This window comes from Psammomys obesus, unplaced genomic scaffold, assembly GCF_907164565.1.
Source record: "Psammomys obesus unplaced genomic scaffold, mPsaObe1.curated_primary_1811, whole genome shotgun sequence".
Taxonomy (NCBI): Eukaryota; Metazoa; Chordata; class Mammalia; order Rodentia; family Muridae; genus Psammomys; species Psammomys obesus.
The window spans coordinates 2,003,097-2,014,698 of NW_026585685.1; the positions used below are offsets into that span (position 1 = coordinate 2,003,097).

Sequence of the window (11,602 nt, forward strand, 5' to 3'; positions counted from 1 at the left end):
GGAAAGCCCCTTAGCTACCCTCAGCTACCATATTAGCATGGTTGCTGGGCTCCATTCCTTTGCACCCTCCCAGCTCACTCTGGAGGATCAGGACGCCCCTCCCCCCATGACTCACATAGCCTCTGCTCGGCCTCAGAGCCTGACCATGGTGCCACCCACGCTTGGCTACTCCCGCCCTGCTGTGATACAGGAGTACCCTGGCTCTCAGCCCACTTATGCAACTTTCCCACAGAGAATTCCCTCTCTGAGCCCACAGGATGAATGAAAACATGAAGAAAAGAAAGAAAGAAAGAAATCACAATTTGTGTTTAATTATTCAGAATCTTCCACCCACACAGACCAAGAGTGCAAAGTTCTGGAAAATTGTGATTTGCAAGATCCCAGCTACCTATAGCTTTTGCAATTACATTGGAGAAAAGCATGAAAGGCACAACTGGCGACCTATTAATTTGCTGAGAAAGAGCATTTGGAGGGTTTATTTCCGTACATATCATAAATGAGCTTTAAAACGGCTCTTCACTGTGTGAACTTTTAAAGGGGCTTTGCTTGCCTTTCCCTGGCCATCTCTTCTACTTTTCCCTTCGTTTCCACTTTGAAAGCTACCTCTCTGTCTCCATGCATCCTGGCTTCAGTGCAGCAGAACCAAGCAGAACCAAGCCTCTCATGTCTTACCCCAAGGATCAAGCTAGGCAGCCCTGGGTGTGTGTGTGTGCGTGTGTGTGTGTGTGTGTGTGTGTATGCATGCGTGTTGGGAGGACCTTTCTTTTCCTTTCCTTACAGCCTCAAAAACTCCTTTCTCCTACCTATAAAGAGCATCCACATTTGAGAGCAAATGTTGCTATCATCAGGAACCATGCCTGCAGGTCAAACGGAGCCCACTTTGTTCTGACGAGCAGAGGTTTCCTGGTCCTCAGCCATGCTTGTTTGTTCATATTGTCCCCCACTACTGCTTCCCTGTGCCTGAGGCAGAGCTGGGCTGCCAAGACCATCTGGCCCACAGAGCCAAAACTACTTCCTACTAGGTTCTTCACAGGAAGCGTGTAGATCCTGAGCTTATAGCCACATGAACCTTTGAACAGAAGTTCAAAAAAAAAAAAAAAAAAAAAGCTAGGCATCCACCCTGATGGTGGTGGCTACCCAGGGGTTTACTCCCTGATGCCAGTGAGGCCTGCATGGTCCACCATCCCTGTGCATTAGCATTGCCCTTTCACACAGAAGAAAACCTACCTGCCTGTCTCAGGGCCACATTTCCAGCAGTCAACACCGAGAACTCACAGAATCTGGCTGACTTTGTAAATGACTCTGCTGGGAATGGGACGGGGTGGGGCAGTGTCAGGGCCACAGTGAGTGGGAGAAGGGCAGGCCTCAGCAAGCTAGGCTCTTCACAGACTCTCTGGGAAAAGGCAAAGGTGGGCACGGTCCTTCTCAGCAATGGGACAACACCCTGATGCCTTTAATGCTCCCTTAAGACCAGAGGAACCAAAAAGAGAGGGTGTCACCTGGCTGCCGATTGCACCAAGCAGAAAATGCATGAGGGATGGGCCGGCAATTCTGAGGCATCTGTTGGCAAGGCTAATCTTTTCTGTAAAGAGAAGATTTGTAGAACTGGGGATGTGGCTTGGGACAGGCCTAGCATGGGCAAGGTTCCACCTTCAGGACAATGGGGGAAAGGCTTTACGAAGATAACCTCCTCTGCTCTGTATTTCTTCATGGGTACAAGCTCTCGGGGGCAGACCTTGAACATGTCCACTGCTCCATCCCAGCATTCCCAGCTGCTCTTGTATATGAAAGGAGCCGAGAGAGAAAGAATGACATATGGAAGGAGGAAGAATCTGTGAGTGGGTTTTTCAACCAGGCCACAACAAGCTAGGAAGAGATCGACTGACTTCGCTAAAAAGTGTTTTCTCACAGCAAGTACACGGGCCTCACAGACCCAAGCCAGCAGCCAGTCAGGAAAAGTGCGGCTAGTCCTTTGTCAACTTGACACAAACTAGAGTTATCTGAAAGGAGGGAACCTCAACTGAGAAAATGCCTCCATAAGATCTGGCTGTATGACATTTTCTTAATTAGTAACTGATTGGGGAGGGCCCAGTCCTGTAGTGAGAATTCTGGGATTTTGGTTTCTTTATAAAAACATAGAAATACTGTATGTTTTCGTTTTAATCCCAGGTTTAGGGTATGGGGCTGCTTTGCAGCAGCCGACTATGATTTACCTCGTGCTCAAGCAGAGGCATGGTTTTGCCAGCTGCAGATTGTTTCTGCAACTGTGTGACATTTGGAATTCTGGGGACTTTCCAAATGGCATATAAATGCCAGAGCCCCAATGAGAGGGTTGGTGGTGTTGGTCATTGGGGGTGGATGGGGGTTGTTGGTTGTTGTTGCTTGAGGTTTGCTAAGCAGTTAGCAACCAGAAGTTAGATATCCTGATAGTGAAAATAAGATTTGCTCCAAGAAACTGGATGCCCTTAATCACCAGGAAGTTGTTTAATGATGACATCATCCCCTTTCCAACATCTGACTTTATTCAGGAATCTCTTCTTTCTTCTCTATATTTTTTCTTTCTCTCTTATCTAGTGCCCAGGAGTTGAAAAGGGTGGAAGAAAGAAGAACAAAATAGCAAATGCTGATTACACAGCTCATTGTAGGTTGTGCCATCCCTGGGGCTGGCCACCCTGGATTCTATAAAAAAACAGGCTGAGCAAGCCATGAGGAGCAAGCCAGTAAGCAGCACCCCTCCATGGCCTGCACATCAGCTCCTGCCTCCAGGTTCCTGTCCTGAGTTCCTTCAATGATGGACTGCAATGTGGCTGTGTAAGCCAAATAAACCCTTTCCTCCCCAACTTGCTTTTGGTCATGGTATTTCACTGCGGCAATAGAAACCCTGCCTAAGACAGGTGGAGATCAACAGACAGTCCAAACCCTAGCCGCTACATCTAAGAGACACAGTGAGAATGACAGGAGAAACATTTACAAAAAGCAACTGGAGGAGGGGAAAGAATGGAGGAGGTACCTGGGTCCAACACAGCTCCTTCAACAGTGACAATACAGAACAATTTGATGAGATCTCCCCGGGTGACGGATGGCGTGTCTGAATGCACAGAGGCATTAAATACGGGACCTGGAAGAGAGCAACACTTAAGTCATGTTATTCTCTTTCACACAAGTTCAACTTCCATTCCTGAAGCTCCAACAGTACTTAAACGTGGTTCTCTTTCCTTGGAACTGGTCTAGAAAAATCATAAAATAGGCATTCTAAGATCTCCTTTCTCTATTCAGAGACACGTGCACCAGGCACAGCTACCCAAATTCAGTCCTGACTGAACCCGAACTGAACTTTCTCTGCCTGACAGCCACAGCTTCCTTTCGTGGATATGCTCACCTCACCAACCAGCTGGTAAGTTTGAGTTGGCTTCTGGTTCAGTGCAGTTCAAACTAGCCAAGGTGGCCTAGAGACCAGAGGGTCAGGAGCTGACCCTGTGCTTTTGCTCACAGTTGGGTTAAGTGGCCTCAGTATGTTCAGCCATACTGATGGGAGCCCTGAGACCCCAGATTAAAAGGCTGAAATCCAGGCAATGCTTAGATGAAGTATGGTGGGGGTACTGAGAAAATGCTAGGATTTCAGAGGAAACTGAGGTAGCTTGGAGAATCCTTTAAAAGACCACCCAAGTTGGGGGAGGAAGGGTGCCTATGGAAGTTTTCTTTCTCTCTCTATGTGTGTGTATATATATATGTATACATATACACATACATATATACACATACATATATGTGTACATAAAAATTACATATCATATATATGCATAATGTGAGTGCATGTTTGTGTGTATGTATGCACATCTAGTTTAAACTAGCATCAACCAAAACAGAACAACCTCCATTGAGATAGGCTTTGTCTCACATCCCCCTAAGAATACCAGCAGCCTAATGATGGCCTTAAAACTACCTCTGATTCCCTCTTAGGTAAGAACATCTCATAGCTCAAGCCAAAATGATCCCAACAGCTTAATGCTTAACATTTTCATACCAGCTTCTAAAATCTAGGAATAGCAAAATGTGAAAGGAAGTTCTAGAACATCAGTGCTATAAGATTCTACTTGGGGATTTTCAGGAAAGCAAAAATAGGTGGGCTGGGAAGCCGAGCTAACGCTTACTTGAGGAATAGAGACATCACCGTTTTCTTGTTCAGATTACCAGAAAGGAAAATGTACCCCAAAGCATGTTTAAAAGCACCCATAAAAAGCTGCTCCATCAGGAGAGTGTGCAAAAGGTCAGACCTTCAGGAGGCAATGAGCTGAAATGACTTTGGCTCTATTTTCACTTCAATGTGATGACTAATAATAAGTCATTAAATTGCTTTCCTAGCACTCTGGATATGAATAATTTGTGTAGTCCGAGGAGAATTGTTAAGAGACGCTGGTTATGGAGGTGGGAGTGTTAGGGAGACCTGGGGACCTAACTTCAGGGCCTGAAAACATGGCAGTCCCTGGAAAGGAAGAAGAATGAGACAGAAGACGAGGACATCATCTCCTTCAGGTGCCTCAGCTACAGCCCCAGCTCCCTTAGGTCCTCATACTCTGGAACTGCTCTGCCCACAACTGAGCGGAGGGACAGTGCCAGCCTTACTGTGCTGAACCAGTTCTGTGCAAATGCCTGGGAATTTGGTTCTGTTAGCTCAGGGTGGCAGTGGCCATGGTGAACAAGGGAATTAGAATTTTCCCTTAGATTAAAAACTTCATTATAATACACAACCCTGCTAAGAGCTTTCTTTGAAAGCAATCATGCCCCTTCTAAGATAACCCCAAGTGACCAAACATTGAAATGATCTACTGATTTATGTATTTTTGTTATTTGAAACAGTGAAGAAAGACTTAACTAATCTGAACAAATGTCACTTTTCTTTATATTTGCAGAGAAAACCCCAAATACCTTCTGGGTCACAAGTCATAACACCCGTGGGAATCAAGGGAGGGCTTGTGAGAGGGTCTGTGCTCTGTCTTACAATGCAGACAAGGCCAGGGAAGAAGGCCTTCATTGTGGCAAACAACTCACAGTAGTGGGTTTCCTTTTAATGAAGTCAATAGCTCGATGTTAACATGGCCATTATCCCAGAATAACGGGACATTTAGAAATATTTTCGTTATGGCCAATTTCTGTGGTAATGCTGTTTTGTGAGGGAATTTGTCTGGTTAACTTCGCACACCACAGACTATGCTTGGAATATTCAGTGAGCAGCCAGAGTCACTAAGGGCTCCCTGGATCCCTAGTGGGCTGACAGAATGGGAACCACTTAACTTTTAAATGCAAACATTGATTGACACCACTGTGTCCAACCCCATCCTGGAAAGAGGCGTCTAGGGGCAGCATTTTACTGCAAACACACCCTGCAGCCCATCTGCACCTCCAACCCTGGGGTCAGGGCTAACGATGTCCCTCTCTGCAGCCAGTGTCTAGGGCTAGTGTCTACCTACCCAGCATTTACTGTAATAGGAAAAAAAAATGATCATCTTACATTAAAGGGGAAGGAAGCAGGTCAGAAAAGCATGTGTACAGCCAAGATTTCAAAGTCATGAAGCTGGCTCCAAAGGAAAAGTTTCGGAAAGACGAACTAGCAAAATTAAGTGTTTCATAGGGCCATAACTGCTCTGCTTTCTACTGCTTGGCTCTATTTTATTTTATTTTTTTTAGTTATTATTTATATCGTAAGCGTATGCCCGTTTTCCCTGTGTGTGTGTCTGAGCACCACATGTGTCTGGGCCTTATGGAGGCCAGAAAAGGGCTTCAGATCACATGGGACTGGACAGTTACAGACAATTGTGGGCTGCCATGTGGATACTGGGACTCAATCCCAGGTCCTCTGGAGGAGTGCCCAGTGCTCTTAACCCCTGAGCGCTTTCACTCTATGTACAATTTGTATATTAAACAGAAAAAAAAAATGCTGTTCTTTTAAAAGGCTGAATCTTACGTCAGCATGCTTAAATCTCTTTTTGGCCCTGATACTTGGGTCGGTGAAAGCCATGATCTAGTACATCCCCTGGGAAACCCAGACTCTGCTAACAAAGGCCAAGATCAGATCAGAATGGTGGACCTGGGGAGGACTTCCTAGTCGTGGATCTTAAAGGAGGACTGTTGGTGTACAGGAAGTGAAGGCTCTTGGAGTTCAAATTTACTGGGTGGTGGGTGAGGCAATGTGGACATTAGGCTAGTCAATCAGATGGCATCTTCCAATTAAGATGGGAACAGAGTATGATAGTCCCACAGACAGAATATAGGTTTTAGGGAATCTTTTCGACCTGGAAGGAAAGAAGAGATTGCTAGCTGCCAACGTGAGATTTATAGAACTAAGAAATAGACACAGTATCTGTCCCTAACCCAGAAATACAAAGGATTTTATATCTCCCATCTTCCAAAAAATTGAAAGAATGATTTTGCAGGATATTTGCTCCCAATATGAACCCTGAGATTTTGAACTGTAAAAACCTGTTTCTAGTTGTGGAGTGGCTCAACCCTAGCACACACCTTTAATCCAAAAGCTTTCAGTAAACAGGATAGTTAACCCTAGGTCAAGAGGTGGAGCAAGAAACCAGCTGACAGAGAGAAACAGAAAGGAGGGACTTTGAGTGGTATGTAAGACAGTGTGAGAAGAAGAAAGGGCTTTTGGCTTTTTCCTTTTTCCTTCTGGGATGTCAGCTGGGTAGGAAGGTCAGCTGGGTGCTTTCTCTGCCTCTCTGAGCTAGCAGGTTTTCACCTCAGCATCCGGTTCCTGAGTCTTCATTGGTAAAATCGAACGACCGGGATATTGTTTTTTAAAAAAAAAACAACAAATGATCAGATAACAAATGTAAAGTAAGATGGAATTTACCATAGCTGATACATACAAAAGAGGAGAAAATCATGCAATCATCTCAACAAACACAAATGAAGGGGGGGGGGGGGAAGAAATCATCTGATAAGTCAGTAAGTTCCCGCACCCTCCCATGACTGAAAAAACAAAACAAAACAAAACACCCAGCAAGAGGCAGGTAGGTGGCACTGGCCTTTAATCCCAGCACTCTGAAAACAGAGGCAGGCCGATCTGACTTACCTATATGCAGGTGTGAATGATTTCTTTTTAAAAGACTATCTTTCTAAGCGAAGTTTAAAATAAAATACTTTCTTTTTAATCACGTGTACGAGTACGTGCACATGACTGCCACTGCGAAGGAAGGTCAGAAAAGGGTACTGATCCCCTGGAGCTGGAGTTAAAGGTGGGTGACCAATGCCGGGAACTACACTGGGTCCTTCGCAGAAGTAGTACCTCTGCGTGGTATCTCTGAGCTATCTCTCCACGCCCGAAGTGTGAACAACTTAATCAGAGCATCTTGTGTTTGTTATACTGATTCAATTAGTGATAGGAATTTCATAGTGAGTAGAAATGTAGGCATTCACATCCCTGACTGGCATGCAGGGCGGATAGTGAAGACTGTTGGTCTAAGAGTCACAGGTGACAACTCTTCAGTGGATCCTCTGGATGAAACTGGGGTGTGAGGCATGAAAAGCATCTTCCCACTGAAACACACACACAGAGACAGCTGTGGCAAAGCCTAGTGACACACACCTAGCGACACATACACAGAGACAGTGTGTACGAGCCTGGTGACATCCACACAGACAGTTGTGCCAGAGCCTAGTGACATCCATACAGACAGGTGTGCCAAAGCCTAGTGACATCCACACAGACAGGTGTGCCAGAGCCTAGTGACATCCATACAGACAGGTGTGCCAGAGCCTAGTGACATACAGACAGACAGGTGTGCCAAAGCCTAGTGACATCCACACAGACAGGTGTGCCAGAGCCTAGTGACATACAGACAGACAGGTGTGCCAAAGCCTAGTAACACAGAAACAGATGTGTCAGAGCCTAGTGACATAGACACAGACAAGTGTGTCAGATCCTGGTGACAAAGAGATGTCTCAGACCCTAGTGACACATATACACACAGGTGTGCCAGAGCCTACTGAGTCACATAAGTGTGAAATACTTCCACTTGAGAACATACAACTTGTAGCTATGCAGTCTACAAACATAGGCCTTTCTGCCTTACAGCACGCTAATATTCTAGCTGTTAAGGACAAATTCATTTGTGAGTAGACATATGTATCACGAATAACCATTCCTAAGAAACCAAGCTGACAGATTCACCAATACCACAGCGCCACAGCAACTCTGGTGATGCCAAATTATAGGGCATTTACCTAATCTGAAACTGAGCAGCAGAGCAAGGCTGAGGGTCATCCATTCGTGGAGACACTGCTAAGAGGCAGGCCTAGGGCTGCAGACAAGCCTGGCTCTTTTCTCTCAGCTGTGTTCCCTGAAGGCTGAAGTATGAGTTCCAGTCTTTTTTTTTTTTAAATAAAAGCAGCTGCTTACAATAAAAAACAAACAAACAAACAAAAAAAAAAACAGAAACAAAACAAAACAAAACAACACAAAAAAAACCCTTGCATATATGTGTGCATGACAGAATTATAACAGCGGGGAACTTCACACACCCTAACTGTCCAGCTGATGAAATATAAACAAAGCGTGGCCTAACCATATAACGGGGAAGTACTCAGTCAGAAAACATGGAAGGAATGCATGCTGCAACATGGCTGATGTTTGAAAACCCTACGCTCAGCTAAATCAGCCAGACAAAAGACGTCATCTGTGTGACATACACAGTGCGGGAAAATTCATAGATAGAGAAAGCAGGATGGATACTGGGATGAGGCTGGACACTGTTGGATAAGAGGTCTGAGTTTCATTTGGGTGCCACAGAAATGTTCTAAACCTGACGATGGTGACTGATGGCGGCACAAGCCTATAACTATATAAAAAGCCATAGAATTATGGACCCTACATGGATAAGCTAAATGGTATATGAATTCTACATCACAAGGCATTTGAAAAGGTAATGACAGGTGCTTGGGACACAGCACAATATGTAAGAGGGACTGCTTCCTGATTATGTGTACCTGAGTTCAAATCCCCAGCATCCACATAAAACCCCTGCAACCCAGCATGTGTGTGGTGGTGCTGGTGGTGGGGAGAGAGAAGGATCCCTGAGCTTTCTGACCATCAGCCTAGCTCCAGGCCCAGTGGGAAACTGTCTCAAGGGAATAAGGCAGAGAGACAGAGCAAGACACCTGATGGCTTCCTCTTGATTTTAAGCACACGCGTGCACATGTATGCCACACATACATGCCACACACCCACACACAAAAATGATCAAAGGATAGGGACCCTTGATTAACGTGTTAGGCTAAATCTATGACTTCGCAGAGTTCTCTGCTCACCTGAGGTCTGGAAGTCAATCTCAATAGGGTTGGAGAGACTCGTCGCTGCCTCTCGCCACAAGCTGCCCCCAACAGGAGACCAGGCCGTCACCATGCAGCGGTACAGCCCTGCATCCGAGACCTGAGTTTGGTACATTCGGTACCGAAACTCATCCTCTTGGACCTTCTCTAACACGACACCATCCACTCGAGATGCGTCGGTCCAGTTCTCCAGTTTCACCACGGAATCCTGGTCCAGGGAGATGATGTACTTGGTTTCATTGGGACTGGAGAGGTCTCCGACAGGCTTCTCAGCCGTGATGAGAACAGAGTAGCGTGGTGACTTAATATTCTTGGAAGACACTTTGCAAGTCATCTCAAATGTATTCCCCGCAGCAAAGAAAGGCTTCGGCTGCCGGGCCTTCACCACAAGCACAGAATCTGGAATGGAGGATCAGGAGGAGGTCATTTTCAACAGATTTGGTTAAAGTGGATATGCACCTAAAAATCAAAGCACCCAGGAAATAAGGATTTATTTGCAATTTGCCACACGATGACACTAAGGAAAATCTGGAAACTCCAAAAGAAAGTAACGCATCTGTGAAGAGGCTGAAAACGGCCACAGAGGAAAGCAGCAGTCAGAAGCGATCTGTGGTGCCACAGACAGTGAAAGCGTGGACTGCAGAAATTTCAAATCCTAGAGATGTTTCGTGGAGAGAACTCAGAGAGCTAAGGTGCCTCTCAAGATCCAACGAGTCAGGGAAGCTGGGCTAGGCTAGCCATGCCACAGCCTTCTCTGCTAAGCGCCCGGATTGTACGCCTTCTTCAGCTAGCCTGTGTTCGAGCTTGGCTCTTCTCTGCCTAACTCTGTCATATAGCAACTATAATTGATATGACATGATATAATAAAATCATTGTATCTGTGGATACGGCCACTCCCACCTAGTTTACACTTTTAACTTTAGAGATGCAGTTTTAAGATTCTGAGCCAATGTCTATGGCTACACTACCAATGAGTTTGTGTGTTCTTTCGGCTTCTCTGTCAAATACTAATCCTTGCACATGTACACTGTCTTCAGAGAGATGATGCTTTCTGTGGTTCTACTGAGCCAGCCATGTTCGTTCTCGAGTCTCCTGTGAGTCTGGCCGTCCACTCGTGATTTAAACATGCTTACTGTCATCTGACATATCATAGGCACGGGGAACGAAACAGGGATGGTACAGGAGCCTTCCCCTTATATGCTAGTAGAGGAAGACAAGCAGATAAAATACGTACTATGGTTAGGTGGCAAAAAAAGTAAGACCTACACAAGAATAACAGACAAAAGAGAGAGAAAGGGCAGGACTGTATATGGGGAAAGGGAGCAGAGTTACAGACGAAGTCGGCCAGTTCCACTAAGGAGTTAACACTGACCAAGCACCTGAGGGAGTGGAAAGCTTTCGGGGCGGCGGAGCCCAGTGGAGTGAGCAGTGGGAGAACTGTGGGAGAGGCTGATCAGTCTCTACAGGGCATGCGTGGCCACTGAGAGGACACTGGGTTTTTCTCTGAGATCTGGAATCTGTAAAGGTTTACGGTGGAAGAATTTCATGACTGGGTGCTAAGGGTGTGGATACAAGGACACCAGATAGGAAGCAGGTGATGTAACTAGAGGTGAGAGAGAACACTGTCTACTTAAGAATGACCCATGACAGGCCAGTAGATGCTAAACCTGCCTTAAGAATGAGGCGTTAGAACTGGGCATGGTAGTGTCTGTAACCCCAGCACTTGGGAGGTAGTGACAGGAGTATTGGGAGTTCAAAGTCATCTCTGACTATATGGCAAGTTTGAGGATGGCTGGGCTACATAAGATCTCACACCTGAAAACAAAAGGGCCTCAAATAAATCAAACAACCAAAGGAGGAAGTCAGGTGTCAGGGGGTGGCTGGCTTGCCTAACACTATAGAGTCTGGGTTCAATCCCTAGCACATTAAATAAGACAAAGCAAAACAAAATTAAAAAAGAAAATGAGGAGTCAGAGGTGAAGGTTTAGGTCAGCATCTAAAGGTGGAAGACGACAGGCTTCGGAGACCAGAGGTTCCATTTTGGACAGCAATTTGAGAGGTGCCTGCCAGGCAATAAGGCAGCATAACACTGGATCTGGAGTTCCAGAATCTGTTGGGATAAGCGTGCACAGATGGAAGCCAGTGACTGATATGTGGAGTGTGGGGACATTGCTGAGGGAGTTAGACAGAAATTCACAAACTATGTCCTGGTGTGTCCTGTCTGGGAACTGGGAGAGTGAGTAGGGAGGCAGCCAGTGAGGATGGA

At 45.8% G+C, this 11,602-nt stretch overlaps 1 protein-coding gene across 1 annotated transcript in view; it reads right to left on the reverse strand.

Moving 5' to 3' along the window:
• The window catches only part of Ptgfrn (prostaglandin F2 receptor inhibitor), a 69,902-nt gene that overhangs the window by 7,567 nt on the left and 50,733 nt on the right, over positions 1–11,602 (reverse strand). Inside the window, exons 6-7 of the mRNA XM_055628431.1 lie at positions 9,316–9,735; positions 3,011–3,118 (exon numbers count right to left, since the gene is read on the reverse strand). Of these exons, the coding sequence (XP_055484406.1) occupies positions 3,011–3,118; positions 9,316–9,735 (528 nt within the window). The remainder of the gene's footprint in view (positions 1–3,010; positions 3,119–9,315; positions 9,736–11,602) is intronic.